The sequence below is a fragment of the Aspergillus wentii genome (assembly GCF_001890725.1).
Source record: "Aspergillus wentii DTO 134E9 unplaced genomic scaffold ASPWEscaffold_9, whole genome shotgun sequence".
NCBI lineage: Eukaryota > Fungi > Ascomycota > Eurotiomycetes > Eurotiales > Aspergillaceae > Aspergillus > Aspergillus wentii.
In genome coordinates, this window is record NW_024467840.1 from 916,056 (window position 1) to 930,585 (window position 14,530).

The 14,530-nt window shown below is 46.9% G+C and overlaps 7 protein-coding genes across 7 annotated transcripts; 4 read left to right on the plus strand and 3 right to left on the minus strand.

Moving 5' to 3' along the window:
- The first annotated feature begins 195 nt into the window (after positions 1-195).
- On the plus strand, positions 196-1,638 carry ASPWEDRAFT_46014 (trihydroxytoluene oxygenase). The gene is made up of 5 exons (XM_040836675.1): positions 196-338; positions 384-552; positions 598-745; positions 795-1,026; positions 1,075-1,638. Exons 1-5 carry the CDS (start codon positions 336-338, stop codon positions 1,552-1,554), a joined length of 1,032 nt encoding a protein of 343 aa, XP_040684113.1. The 5' UTR covers positions 196-335; the 3' UTR covers positions 1,555-1,638.
- A 285-nt stretch (positions 1,639-1,923) lies between these two features.
- On the minus strand, positions 1,924-3,438 carry ASPWEDRAFT_46016 (fumarylacetoacetate hydrolase family protein). The gene is made up of 4 exons (XM_040836676.1): positions 2,978-3,438; positions 2,856-2,930; positions 2,416-2,710; positions 1,924-2,361 (listed from the first exon to the last, which is right to left on the minus strand). The coding sequence occupies exons 1-4, from the start codon at positions 3,161-3,163 to the stop codon at positions 2,063-2,065; spliced, it is 855 nt and encodes a 284-aa protein (XP_040684114.1). The 5' UTR covers positions 3,164-3,438; the 3' UTR covers positions 1,924-2,062.
- Positions 3,439-4,477: 1,039 nt separating this feature from the next.
- alkB (oxidoreductase, 2OG-Fe(II) oxygenase family) lies at positions 4,478-5,653 on the minus strand (the record flags this gene model as incomplete). The annotated part of the gene is made up of 2 exons (XM_040838142.1): positions 4,478-5,283; positions 5,362-5,653. The coding sequence occupies 2 exons, from the start codon at positions 5,651-5,653 to the stop codon at positions 4,478-4,480; spliced, it is 1,098 nt and encodes a 365-aa protein (XP_040684115.1).
- A 611-nt stretch (positions 5,654-6,264) lies between these two features.
- Positions 6,265-7,405, plus strand: nimX (cyclin-dependent serine/threonine-protein kinase CDC28; the record flags this gene model as incomplete). The annotated part of the gene is made up of 4 exons (XM_040829057.1): positions 6,265-6,301; positions 6,364-6,872; positions 6,926-7,089; positions 7,144-7,405. 4 exons carry the CDS (start codon positions 6,265-6,267, stop codon positions 7,403-7,405), a joined length of 972 nt encoding a protein of 323 aa, XP_040684116.1.
- A 630-nt stretch (positions 7,406-8,035) lies between these two features.
- On the plus strand, positions 8,036-9,497 carry ASPWEDRAFT_748324 (uncharacterized protein; the record flags this gene model as incomplete). The annotated part of the gene is made up of 4 exons (XM_040839523.1): positions 8,036-8,074; positions 8,195-8,495; positions 8,553-8,668; positions 8,805-9,497. The coding sequence occupies 4 exons, from the start codon at positions 8,036-8,038 to the stop codon at positions 9,051-9,053; spliced, it is 705 nt and encodes a 234-aa protein (XP_040684117.1). The 3' UTR covers positions 9,054-9,497.
- A 197-nt stretch (positions 9,498-9,694) lies between these two features.
- ASPWEDRAFT_46021 (2-deoxyribose-5-phosphate aldolase) lies at positions 9,695-10,784 on the plus strand. Its single transcript, XM_040836678.1, has one exon. The coding sequence runs from the start codon at positions 9,815-9,817 to the stop codon at positions 10,601-10,603; it is 789 nt and encodes a 262-aa protein (XP_040684118.1). The 5' UTR covers positions 9,695-9,814; the 3' UTR covers positions 10,604-10,784.
- Positions 10,785-11,041: 257 nt separating this feature from the next.
- ASPWEDRAFT_177097 (transcription factor domain-containing protein) lies at positions 11,042-13,273 on the minus strand (the record flags this gene model as incomplete). Its single annotated transcript, XM_040831610.1, has 3 exons — positions 11,042-11,190; positions 11,253-13,206; positions 13,256-13,273. 3 exons carry the CDS (start codon positions 13,271-13,273, stop codon positions 11,042-11,044), a joined length of 2,121 nt encoding a protein of 706 aa, XP_040684119.1.
- Between the last annotated feature and the right edge of the window lie 1,257 nt (positions 13,274-14,530).

Sequence of the window (14,530 nt, forward strand, 5' to 3'; positions counted from 1 at the left end):
TACTGTGGTTTTTGGCCGTGTTTAAAAGACGCATCAAATCCCCAACCAAACATAGCCGGTATATTATTATTAGAACGAGAGCTCCCAGGATCGGGTGGGACGGTTACCCTCTTTGTGACTGATCGTCATATCTGACATCGACCATCGCCTGTGGGGTTGATTGCGGGGAATTGTGGTGTTGAGCTGGTGTGGGACGTTTTGATTCCCCGCGTGGGACGTGATCGTAAGCTGATGCAGTAGACATGATCAAACGATTTAAGGAAAGATAGGTTCGGTTTCTGTAGAGTATCTGTAAATCAGAGTCAGAGAACGGATAACTTGACAAAATACTCAACATGGTATGAAACACAGCCTGAGATACCCTTCAGCACTAACAATACCAGTCTGGAGCCTCAGTTCAAGACATAGCAGCGATCGGAGAGGAAAGCGAGAATCTCCAAGTCTGGAAAGAGAAAAATGGCATCAAGACAGAAAAACAGATCCGGCTGGTGAAGCTCTCGCACATGCGATACCAACATCCTGATCTAGATGAAATCACCGTCTTTCTCAAAGGTATTCGTGATCCATCGGTTCAGTTGAATATGGCTAATAAGACAGACTTTGGGATGGTCGTGGCCAAACAAACTGAAAATGAAATCTGGTATCGAGGATACGGAAATGATCAGTATGTATACTATGCCCGCAAGGGAGAAAAGCAGTTTCTGGGAGGAGCGTTTGAGGTTGAATCGTACCAGGACCTGGAGAAGTGAGATTCATCTTTCCACAATATAAGAAGATAACTCTGACAGACACAGAGCCAAGCAACTGCCTAACGCCAGCGAGATCCAAGAACTGACTGATTCACCTGGAGGAGGTCATCTGGTGACGGTGATTGACCCTGAAGGCTTTCCAGTCAATCTGCTGTTTGGCCAAACTCCTGCGGCTCCCGGTGTGTTTCCGGAGAAACTCACCGTAAACTATGAAGTCAACAAGGAGCGGAAGCGTCGATTTCAGCGATTCACTCCTGGTCCAGCTGCTGTTCACAAAGTTCGTTCTCCCAAATAACGTCACTATTCAGAGTACTAACAACCCCAGCTTGGGCATTTCGGCCTCTGCACCCAGAAATTCGACGCTCTCCTCGAATTCTATACGACAAATTTCAACCTCGCCCCAACGGACTTCCTCTATGTTGAAAAAGAAGGCCAAAAGAAGAATGTCGCCATATTTGCCCACATCGACCGTGGCGATGAATACGTCGACCACCATACCTTCTTTATGTCCGAGAATCCTTCGAGCCATGTGCATCACTGCTCATTTGAAGTCCACGATTTCGATACACAGAAGCTGGGCCATCAGTGGCTGACAGACAAAGGGTACAAGCCTGTTTGGGGCGTTGGCCGGCATATCCTGGGATCGCAGCTCTTTGATTACTGGTGGGATACCACGGGAAACATGATTGAGCATTATGCAGATGGCGATCTGGTGAATGAGGAGACGCCTATAGGATATGGACCTGCTGGCCCAGACTCACTTGCCATATGGGGACCTGTGGTGCCTGGTTCCTTTTTGGATTGATCTATTCTTTGGCTGGTACTATATCGTGATGCTTTAGTTTGTTGAATCAACGGTTCATTATATTGCAAAGACACTGTAGCTTCTATCCCTAAGGTAGTTAAATATAGTAATTTGAATGTCACTCCTCAGTACCAGATTCTCTTTTCCGGCCATCAAGTCTCATATAATCAATTAGAGTCGGAATTTTGAAAGAGTACACCTGTTTTTCTAGAAAAAGCTGCCGAAATATATATAGCCTTTGTCGGCAACTGAACAAGAGAAGCTTGACTGGGAATATGTACGAGTAGAAGGAGAAAAGAATAGAAGAAGAGAATGGAAGGGGTAATTATACTACTCGATTTATGGCTGGTGTAAATGATATCCATCAGAATGGAGATAAGGTAACATATATAGTACTCTGTTAAATAGTATACTGCATTCAATACATCAGATATCTTCACATGGAGAGTCAAAAAATATATTTAATCCATAAAAGAACTCAAACAAGTCTTCTTTCTACCTATTCCTACTACTCGTACCGAACCTTATTAACCAAAGTCCCGATCTGCTCAATCTGCACCGAAATCTCATCCCCCTCCCTCAACACCACTCTAGGCTCCCTGAAATATCCAATTCCAGCTGGTGTACCCGTGAGAAAGATCGTGCCGGCTTCCAGCGTAGTTCCCTGAGACAGATAACTGATCTGCTTCTTGATCGAGAAGATCATCTCCTTTGTATGTCCGTCTTGGACTGTTGCGCCGTTGTAGATCGCCTTGATGGAGAGGGTTTGTGGGTCTTGGATTACAGATGGGGACACGAGAACGGGGCCTGCATCGTTATGTTAAAATGATAAACTGTGAGTTGGGTAGGTAATGGACATACCAAGTGGACAACTCCCATCCAACCCCTTCGAGAATGACCACTGCGACGTTTCCATCTGCAGCGTCCGTGCAGAAACATCATTTGAGGCTGTATACCCCAGTACATAATCCAGCGCTTCTTCCTCGGGAATGTCTCGACCGGTTCTGCCGATTACGACACACAGTTCGGCTTCGTAGTCGCTTGTCTCGTCCTGGGCACATTTCGGGATGTTGATGGTGGCGGGGTAGGGGCCGGTTAATGCGGTTCGTGGTTTGGTGAAAAGAATTGGAGCTTTAGGGAGGGCGAGGCTAGCTTCCTGGACAACAAGTATTAGTTGGTGTTGTTTAGGGAAGTGAGTGGTAAATTGTGGTAGTCCCCCTCCTTATTCTCCATCACCTCATCATCGCCGACTTCAACAGGTTTTTATACAGTTCAAAACACCGGATCCTGCAGTTACTTACTTTTGCATGATCGTGGAAATTCAAGCCCAGGCAACGTATATAATTACACTCCTCTCGCGTGATGGGAGAGAGTAACTGTAGAGTTAGTTATGGCCAAGTCCATGGAGAGGAGGGTGGCTTACCTGCTTAACATGCATAATCACATTTGTGACACGGCCATCGAAGATCGAACCGTTAATCAAGAAGGCTCCGATAGATTTGGAATCAACACTGTCTCTGCCAACATCTCGAGTGGTATCTATCAGCTGGCCGAGATGAACTTGGTTGTCCTCGACGGCCAAGAATCGTATAAGATGCGTCCAAGACATTTTGAGGGATTGGATAGTAAAATAGTAGATTTAGGTATGGAAATTTGAGGTAGTTATGAATACTAATCTCATATTATACCTTTAAAAACATCCCGGATGTGTCTTTGTGCTCCAGCCTGCCTGCGGGACCTGTGGGACGAATAGTGCGGGGGTTGTGGGACGTACAGATACGCTTACAAAGTGGTTGAATCGGTGAGACAAGTTCAAATGTGTGTCTCAATTCTAGGCCTTGGTCACTGGTTTAGATTTTTGTATCGATGATGCCTCATTTGACGGGGCCTTAGGTATGGTATTGACAAGAGTCTAAGGTAGCGGTGTATTAAACCACAGCCAAGCAAGTGGAAGGCCAGTACGACTACAAGGTTAACTAATAGAATGACAACTTAATATTTGTATTCAACTAATTTTTACTTCTTCTGCTTCAAACTCGCGTTGTTGCCACTCTTGGTATTAACAAGCTCGGATTGTGCGGGGACGTCCATTGGCAATTCATGACGAGGGGTTTCGGAAAATATTTTGAATGATGGGTTCGGTATAGAAGTATGAAGTGATGTATGGGGTCTTTTCAAGAGAGAAGACCCCGATTGGGTTTTCATAACATTTGGCGTAAACACTGACGTCAATTCCACAGCAGAACCGAGTGCAGTAATATCATTTATTGAGCTTGACAGTTGAGCAAATCGCGAGAAATATTTAGATCTCAGCTCGTTTAGCTCTCTCGTATGGTTCCTCCGACTGGAAAGACATTATCGGTGTTCATCATCGACAAGTTATGTTATCGTTCAACAGGTAGCTGATATAACCAAAAACAGCTTTTATACATTGAAAGACATGGCTGAATCTCGTAATCAATGATAGATAAATATGTGCCGATGAATTGGAGGGTTTTATGAAACCATTAGACCATCATTGACATTGTGGTCCAAATGGCTCAAAAAGGGTTGGTCAATAACTGTGAACATGGTGATCAAGTTGGCGTTTGGTATAGCAGCAGTGAATATAATTCGGGCTGCAATGCCGTAAATATGGGATCTGATATCATAATTGGCCCATAAGGACTACATATCAGCTCGAGTCGTGCTTGGACGTAAAACGCAATACCCACTATGGTGCGATACTCAAGCCCTTGGAGCAATGATGTGAGGACCAGCCTGGCGCAGAATTTGTTGACAATTCTATGATTGGTCTTAGCCAGCAGAGAACTCACAGAGACTTGTGTTGGTGGATAAGCCAATAGTGCATGCTGAAAGTCAGCAATACTGTTCAGCAAGCTCCTTGAATCTTGTAGATTCTTTGGTGTCAGTGATATTCTGCTCATGTAGAGGCTGTCATTTGGCGGACGTTCAAATTGACTCTTTTGCCCGACATCCAGCCCCTCCAGGTCTCATATCGCGAGGTATCAGATCGGTCATTTGGAGAAGATGGCCAATCGGCCAACCAGCTCGGACAAGTAGCCGGTATAATCTTTGGCACACCATGCCAGGCGAAGCGAGAAGCACCGTTCATATACACAGTATCACCTGAGCGTAGTCGGATAATTTCACATCCGTCACCATTGTCATGGCTGATTAAGAACAAACCATCGCAGCCAAAGCTCACGCTGATCAATCCCTTATCGCATTCTTCACTGACATCGCGATGGACACTCAAGGTATCACCTGCGGAATATAAATTCAAAATTGCTGCTTGGGAATCCGTCTCTGGAAAAGACGCAAGTAAAAGTTTGGCAATATCCTCTGGGAATGGAGGCGGGGAGTCGGGAGGATATTCTTTGATAGTCCAGTTGTACTGCCCACCAAGAGTAACCCATCGAAGCTTCTTATCCAGAATGTTCTTGACTGTAAGAGGTTTGTGTACATCAGGATCCTTAGGATATATGGCACGGGCTAAGTCGTCTTGGAAGAAAGATGGGGGTTGACTGTCTGGTGAACAGGAACTTGTCGACGACGAAGCATGATCATGCTGTGTAACATCCTCCCTCACTTGATCCGGATAAGTAACATCATAATGCAGATGAAGATTAGTCTGGTGCTGCGGATTCGACAAATCTCGGTGGAATAAACGAGACAAAAGCTCTATCTGGACGGTGGGTGGAAACATTGACGGGATCATTTGCAAGCCTGCCATGTGTTAGGGATCGTTCTACAGTGTTTTCCATTCCCTTTCTTCATATAAAAACTAGGATGAGTTATGCTAACCAGAGACAGATTTGTGAGTAAATACAGGAATGTCCTCGATCAGAGGGCCTCTCTCCGAGGAATCATGGCTTCCTTGGACGAACTCGTCAAATGCCAATCGAAGGTCTTCGCTGGATCTCCATTGCGAGAGAGACACGCTGTCTGGCAAATTCTCCGGGTCCAGGGCCTGGAGATCGATAATGCCCGTATCACCATCAATATCTTGGAGGGGGATCTTCTGGTATTTCTTGTAGCGCTGGCGGACGATCTCCGGCGGGCGTTCGTGAGCATTAAGATCTGTAATCTGAGCCATGACGATAAATGCAGGCTGTTTCAATATTTTGGCTCTGTACCAATCAACACAAGATCCGATCAATCGACTCTGTCGACCTCATCGTCCGAATCCCCAAAAAGCAAAAGTCAGCTGTTCACGCGCCCACCGCCTTTTGTTTTTTCTTTCTTCGCGCCTTTGTTTGTGTACAGCCGCATTGGTTGACCGCCTTCGCTCCCCACCACGACCGTCAGGCGAAAAGAATCAATAATCCAACGCACATCGCCATCTCTATCATCGACTAGTTATCGGCTGGTTTTCGCCCTTGGATGCTCGGTGCTGTTAGTCTGTCGGCAATTGGAACCCCCTAGCTGTCACTCTGTCGCCAACTCACTGCCTCCTCGCAGCCTCTCGACTGAACCCTCTCGTTGTTTCCTCCCCCTCTCTGGACTTCCCCTGGGCAACAAAACAGCTGCATTCTGTGCCCTTGAAACTCCCCGTGCTGGTGTAACTCGAGTTACACGTTCAACTGCCAAGGGATATTACGATCTTTACTTTATCTCCCTGTTTCGCTTTCTCCGCGTCGTTTTATCTCGGCTGAAGCTTATCGTACCCTTTTGTGAATCCCAAACGTCCATCTCCCGTCCGTCATCATGGAAAACTACCAAAAGATTGAAAAGATTGGAGAGGGTACGTGTAATCACTTTCATTGTATCCGAAACGGCAAATCTAATTCGAATTCATTATTCCAGGAACTTACGGTGTCGTCTACAAAGCCCGCGAGCTTACTCACCCCAACCGTATTGTCGCCCTGAAGAAGATTCGTCTGGAGGCAGAGGATGAAGGTGTCCCCAGTACTGCCATTCGGGAAATTTCCTTGCTCAAGGAAATGAACGATCCGAACATCGTGCGGCTTTTCAATATCGTTCATGCCGACGGCCACAAGCTCTACCTCGTATTCGAATTCCTCGATCTCGACCTGAAGAAATACATGGAAGCGCTCCCGGTCAGCGAAGGTGGACGCGGAAAGGCTCTCCCGGATGGCACCTCGTTGAGTACAACCATGGGCTTGGGGGAGGCTATGGTTAAGAAGTTCATGGCCCAGCTTGTGGAGGGAATTCGTTACTGCCACAGCCATCGAATCCTGCACCGTGATCTGAAGCCTCAGAACCTGCTCATTGACCGTGAGGGCAACTTGAAGCTGGCTGACTTTGGATTGGCGAGAGCTTTCGGTGTGCCATTGAGAACCTACACTCACGAGGTAACTAAACTGTTATACTGGCAGCTCTTGCAATCTTGCTAATGTGTCCTCAGGTCGTGACTTTGTGGTACCGCTCTCCTGAAATTCTGTTGGGTGGCCGTCAGTACTCTACCGGTGTGGACATGTGGTCTGCCGGTGCTATCTTCGCCGAGATGTGCACTCGCAAACCCTTGTTCCCTGGTGATTCCGAGATTGATGAAATTTTCAAGATCTTCCGGTACGCTATCTCACCTGGTAATCAGTATCCATTTGCTAATCCTACCTCTCTCAGGATTCTCGGTACCCCAGACGAAATCACATGGCCCGGTGTGACATCCTTCCCCGATTACAAGCCCAGTTTCCCCAAGTGGAAGCGTGAAGACCTCCACGTACTTGTCCCTGGCTTGGACGACGATGGTCTTAACCTCCTTGAGGCTCTGCTCGAATATGACCCGGCAACACGACTTTCTGCCAAGCAGGCGTGCATGCACCCATACTTCCAAAATGGCAGCTCACATTACTCTGGCCGTTCCAGGAGAAATGGCTTCCACTAAATGAATGTGCCCCGGATTCTCTTATATTGTATGTAATTTATGTCTGGATGGCTGTCGCAGATGGAGCCACGAATGCTGGGTGCAGATGGTCGTGAAACTTCCCTACTGACCATCGTGCAGCTTCCCGGTGCTTGTGGCTTTCCGTTGCTGCTATTTCTCTTCTTTTCTTTAATCTTTTTGATCCGTTTCCTTTGTATGGCGTTATTTGTGGAGTGATCTGGCAGGAAGGAGGTTAGGCTACTGGATATTGCAAAGAAAGTGTTTTTGACAACGTACATACCCATGCAAACGAGTCCTCCTATGAACATGACTGGGCAGTTACTGTGTCTTATATATTACTAGGTTTTAATCATCCCCATGAAGGAATATCTTCGACCTCGGTTTGAACAAAGTCCACCTCGGGTGGTGATACTACTTCTGATTGTCGATGTTAACTGGACAGGGTAATTTGTTCCACCGATGATGCACCTCTCAACCTCCAGTGGTATCGACACATCAATGCCTCTCCAGATTGCGGGGATACCAGCTTACCCCATGCCATTTATTTATTGCCTTGTCTTATGAGATAAAAAGGTAAGTTAAGTACTTAACTCGCTACCAGTCTATAACGAACTATTGTTTATGACCATCATGGCACACACTCACGTCCCAGATCAGTTTACATGCAGAGTAGGCGTCGTCACCAACCGTGGACCTAACTTCGACTTGAGCGTCCAAGATGTCTCTATTCCCAGTCCAGGCAGGTTTTCCATCTCAATTTCTTCTCTGACTGCCATGGCTAATACATAGGCTATTTCAACAGGCCCGGGACAACTCCTGATCAAGCTCAACGTAACCGGTCTCTGCTACAGCGACATTCACTACATGCTCGAAGACCTCCCTCTACCACGAATGAACGATTATGGCGTCCGCTCTCCAGGCCACGAAGGGGCGGGTGTCGTCAGAATCGGCAGTGGTGTCACAGACTGGAAGATTGGGGATCGTGCTAGGATTGTGCCTACGTGGGATACATGTATGAGTTGCAAATTGTGCTCAAGTGATATGGAATGCCACTGTGCACAAGCAATACCGACTGGGCTTATGCCCCCAGGTGAGTGTTTCCTTTCTGGATTCCATCGTTAAGGTCATTGTTACTGACAGATTCCAGGAACCTATCAGCAGTATATTGTTAGTCCGGCACGGTATACGTCTCGAATTCTAGATGGAGTTGATGACTTCGCTGCTGGGCCGATTATGCGTTGTGGTTCAATCATGTTTCGTGCCGTAAGACTCTTTTATAATTGAAGCGTTTATAACAACTAACAATGGATCGTGGTAGTTCAAGGAACCCAAGCTTCGCGTCGGCCAGTGAGCAGCTTTCATCGGAGCTGGTGGAGGTGTAGGGCATATGGGCATCCAGCTGGCGTCATCAATGGGGCTACGAGTTATCGGAATCGATGCAGAGAAAGAACAAGAAGCCCTCTGCCTCCAACTCGGCTGCGAAGCCTTCATTGACATAACCCAATCCAAAGACTTAGCAGCAGACGCACGCCAGATCACCGACGGAAAAGGCGCACACGGAGTCTTCGTGACTGCATCGTCACCGGCTGCATACGTATCAACAAATGCTATTTCTTCCTCTCTGATTCTCTTCTTGTCAGCCCCTTGAGCTTGTTTCATCACTCATGTCTAACTATAGGTACTGGGACAACAATTAACTGTTCTGTAATCATATTGCCTTGTTCTCTAGTTCCTATCTTCGGTATTTCTATCTAATGCTCTAGCCATGCCACCCGCTCACCGGTGGTGTACTTCTCATCAGCGGCAGGGAAGGGGGCATCAACATTAGGGGCACCAGTCACATAGCAGTGGGTAGCAGGATACAGTGTCAGTAGCATCATTAAGTGGGCAGGAGGCGGGTCTGGAAACTGTGCACCGTGGACTGCAGCAAGAGGTCTGTGGCGACAGCGGGGACGGCACCCCGCATAGGGATGAATGATGATGCACAATTTAGTGCATTAGGCATCGCTCTATATTCAATATAACCCATCACTACTATTGACTTGGGACGCATTCCAGCCAACAAATGATAATAATCTTCGCCACTCTGTCGTGTAATGCGTAGTTATAGTTATGGAGTCCCTGATCAACCGAAGTCATTTAGGGCTATGGCACCGGTGGGATACTTGCCAAACAAGGACTCGGCCACCGGGAATTTCCGTAAAAGGTAACTGGTTCCACCGGAGTCAGTTTCTCGGTACAGTTGTATAGTGGCCGTCACTTTGGATTTCTACTTAAATGGCTTAAAGATCGCATCGGACAAGACTAATTTCCATTAAGTACAATCCAATAATTTCATTTACTTCTTTATCTGAATATTAATCGTTGAAACTTTCTCTCATCTTACAAAATCACTTATCCTACTTCAGAATGGCCGCCAACACCATCACCGTCACCCTCCCTCAACTCGCCAAGATGATCGATCACTCGTTGCTCCACCCAACCATGACAGACGCCGATATTCTTGCCGGTCTTAAGATCTGTCGCGAAGCTCACGTGGCTACAGCTTGTGTGAAGCCGTACTTGATCCCCCTAGCCAAGAAAGAACTTGCCGGAACAGACGTTCTGGTCTGCCCTGTCATCGGCTTCCCCCATGGCAACAGCACTACAGAAATCAAGGTCATCGAGGCCACTGCCGCAGCCAAGGCAGGCGGTGCTGAGATTGACATGGTAGTTAACGTTGGCAAGGTCCTCGGTGGTGATTGGGAATATGTCACCGACGAGATCCGTCAGATTAACGAGGCTGTCACAGCCAACGGCGCTATCTTAAAGGTTATTTTCGAAAACGATTACCTCAAGCTGGAGCACATTGCACGACTTTGCGAAATCTGTACTCAGCTGAATGTTGCGTTTGTCAAGACTTCGACGGGGTATGGATTTGTGAAGCAGGCTGATGGTTCATACAACTACAAGGGTGCCACGATTAAGGCTCTGAAGCTGATGCGGGAGAAGTCTGGAAGCAAGGTTCAGATCAAGGCTGCCGGAGGTGTGAGAACTTTGGACGATCTACTGCATGTCATGAGCCTGGGTGTTACCCGCATCGGAGCCACAGCCACCATTGCTATTTTGGAGGACGCAAAGTGCCGGGGTATTGGCAATGAGCCTGTTGAAGTCACATTCAAGCCAATGCAAGAGGAGGACGAGTTTGGTGGTTACTAGAAGTATTTGTAGAGTCAGCAAGTAAAATCAAGATTGAACCTGTTTTATGTCGCGTAATAATGCATGTATTATCAGTTTATCATCTGCAGGAAGCATTGAAAACATAATACCCTCTCTACTGGCAATTCTGCGGTGTCATTTCCTTCCCGAATGCGCAGTGAGTAGATACCATAGTAGGGCGATCATAATTTCTGTGCCTCTCTTTAGACAAAGATACTTTTCTCAAAGGTTAGCTGAAGATGAAATATAATGCAGATGCACATAGGCTCAGTTTGACCATGGATCTTTTCGAAAGCCTAAATTTCCACTGCCAATGATACCGCGGCTATGAGCAGTTTATAGATCCATGATAGATACCTGTGGGATTAAGAGTTCCAGCATGTTGTTTAAGTGATCTTCAATGATAGAATTATGGTGATCAGATCGTAATTCATTTCCTCATTCAGGAGGTGCAAAGTTATCCAGTCCCCATATCCATGCCTGCTCAAGCGCTGCAAACCCGTCGTTGGCAGATGGCCAAAAGAGCGAAGGGTCCACTGGCGGCTCTTCCAATTCCGGTTGAAAGGGGTGGTCTTGGGTTGATATAGCTAATTGTGGAATACCAATCAGCCTCTTATTCAATCACGATAGGTGCATGAGCTTTTCTTACCTTGGTCGAAATCATAGACTGCTTGCGACAAGGTAGGATCTTCCGCGTATTGGAAAAATTGATTATTATTATCACTGATGACACCATCATTAAATGGTTTCCCCGTCGGTGGGATGTGCGAGGCATGTTCAATGTCCTCTCGTACCACTTGCTGCGAAGTGGACTGCTGCAGGCCATTCGTAGCATGTGGAATATTATCGGGATGCGAAGAATTAGATCCAGTAGCACTCGCCCCGGCCACTGCACTTGATGTGATAGGTTTGGATACGTCAAGCATCGCGTTCAATTCTTTTTCCATGACGTGTCTTGTTAACCGCTGAAGGATCTCCAGGCCCTGCGCAGCTAAAGTAGATCGGTTCTTCAACTTTGTTTGTATAGCCATCAGTTTGTGAAGCCCATTTTTTGCTTCATGGGATTGTGGGGTTAGTGGTTCAATACTGCTTAAAATCCCCAAAGTAATTCCTGCTGTGAAGGTATGAATACCTACAAAAGCTGCGGCATAGGTATCGGAGACAAGTTCCGCTATTGGCATTGAAACGACTTCAGAAGTACTCAAAGCTGCATCGCGACATACTTGTAGGGATAGGCGGAATGGGTCGGGGTGTTCCCCAGAAGTATTGGTGGAATTTTCGGGCATTGGATCATTGGCTTTGCTAACGAGCTTGTAAGAAAGTAGTGGCCGATGAACAAGGATCCTGGCATTTTCATATGCCAGCTTGAGAGCCAAGGCCTGTAGTTGGAAAATGTATATTTCAAACCGAGGACCAGATGCCCCAATGTCACGGTCTAGTTCCTCTGGTGAGGAATAACTCACTTCGGCATTCACTCCGCTTTGCAGCTGCAATTTCGGAGGAATCTCTTCGTTCCATTTCCGAAGTCTGGAATCGAATTCAGATACCTTCTCGATAAGATGTAGGCTTGTAACTGAATTGCCTGGATATCCTGAATTATTTGCGGAAACTGGACCGATACGATACAGTTCAGCCAGGGCGGCCTTGGTAAGAACAGACAACTTGGACATGAAGTATTTGTATGCCAAGAGTGTGGTGTTGCATTGTAGCGGCTCATTGAATGATTTGGGAGACTGAACAGACTGCGATTTGGCCGATGGGTCCAGTGGCTCCACGTCGCAATCATCATCTCTAATACTATGAGGGTATCCATACGACATAGAGCAGAATGTCTCAATTTCATAGATAGCCCACCAGCAACGCTTCCTTGTCTCATTGTGGTTGCGTAGGTTGATCGAACGCAAGGAGCCTGATCCGTCCCTAGGTAGCTTTCGATGCAGTTTCAAGGCTTGAGCAATTCTCAGTCCGCAGCCACAGACTGGCCAGGCCAGTCCAGGGCTTCCATGGAACAAATAATATGTTCCCAGCAAGACACAGGTTTGCACAGCCTCTAGTGACCCTAAAGACACAATATCCAAGAGGTTCGCCCTTATAGAAGAGAAAATCCGTTCCTTGAGCTTCTCATGATCAATGTTGTGACTGGCCAGAAGGCGCTGTCTATAAGCCCCTGCGTATTGTAACCCGATGGCAATCACCATCAAAAACGTACTTATAAAGCCAATGCTGTGAAGCTTTGCCTGTAGCTGATTACTAGATATTTGGTATAGCTTCTGCCATCGTCGTCTGAATTCGTCTTGATGAAAGATTAGCATGAACCAATGAACTCGGTCAAAGTAGGTGTCCACAAGCAAAGCAGCAGCTTCGTAGTGGGGAAGTAGAGACACGAGGTCATTTATAGCTGACTGAGATGACCGATTCATTGATCTCACAGTTGACGGAATGAAATTGGTGGACCTCATAGCTGAAGCACTCCCGGGGTTCATCCCTGCTCTTTCATCAGAGCTTTCTTCCCCTGAGTCACTTTGGACTTCCTGCTGCTGGCCTCCAGGAATGGCAGTCGTTACCGGGGCCCCAGGAACAGTTGCATTGTGAAATTTAAAGGCCTCCAAAAATATTAGCTGTCGAATAGATGAATGCATATCATGGACTCACCCCATCTACTAAGGACATGGTGGAGCTCGAATTCCACGCTTGATCACCAAGATGGACATTTTGCCGATGGTTCCTTGGTCCCACGGCTTCTTGATCAACAGATTCCAGTTCCTCTCTATCAATACTAATCCGCCGACTTTCTCTAGACGGCGCTTCAACGGACGCTGGAGCCGCCGTGCGAGTTCTTTTTGTGGGCCGTTCGGATTCTATGCTTGGCTGATACACTTTCCATTGGCTTGACGCATGAGGCACACAGCTAGCACCAGCCCTAACGCATAGCGTACATGGTCGTTGAATATCACACTAAAAATCTCAGCGAGAACTCGATGAATGTCAACTAGAGGAAGGTACCTTGAGTTTCTGACGTCGGCAACGTTGACATGCTCTGGCAACCTTTTTATTAGCACTTGCCGGGGTATTAAGTATTATAGTATCCATCTTGGATAACCCATGATAAATATATATACTCTCCTCTGGATAACGATAAGAATTCCTGGGGAGATGAAGCCATGGAGGTGGAGAACTGGAGATGGAATGGAGATGGGGTGCACGTGATGGTGCTTTGATTGAGCCAATCACATCGCGAGAATAGCATCGCCCGTTCTTGTCCCTCTCTTTCATTGGTTCTTCCCGTCTCTTTTTTGCAACAAATCATGATTTCTTTGGCGATAATTACGAGTTCAATACCATCAGCTACAAATTCGTCGATTCGCCGTACCCACATAGCACGAGATAATCCTTTATCCCCTCCACCACCGCGCGAATCCCTCCTCCGACCAATCGCCGCCTTGTTTCTCGCGCTGTGCTTGAGAATCGCAATCATAGCAGGATACAACCTTCAGCTCCAGCCGATTCCACCATCGAGGATGCCTTATAAATCAAAAAATACAGGCTACTATGGGAGCTGAGAATAGACTAAAAGTTCAAGGATTTAAGATTAATCCCATCACACGTGAGAATTTAGACACCCACACCTTATCAGCGTGATGCAGACAGAACAAAAGGAAATCCGACTGGGACCACCCCCAAGCGCATGGCTACCGCTGAAACAACACTCGTATTCCACCAGTTCACGAGCCTACTATTAATAAAATAGCCAGTCGTTTCAAGTTTGCTGACAACGATCGCCTGGGGGCATTGGCCTTTTCGCTCTTCCGTCGCCCGCTAAAGACCGAACTAAAGTGACCCAGCACAGATGGCTGGTCAGCCTTACGCACGCGGCTGTACAACATGGCAGCCAATGATGGCTGTGATCACGAAAAGGGGGAAATGAAC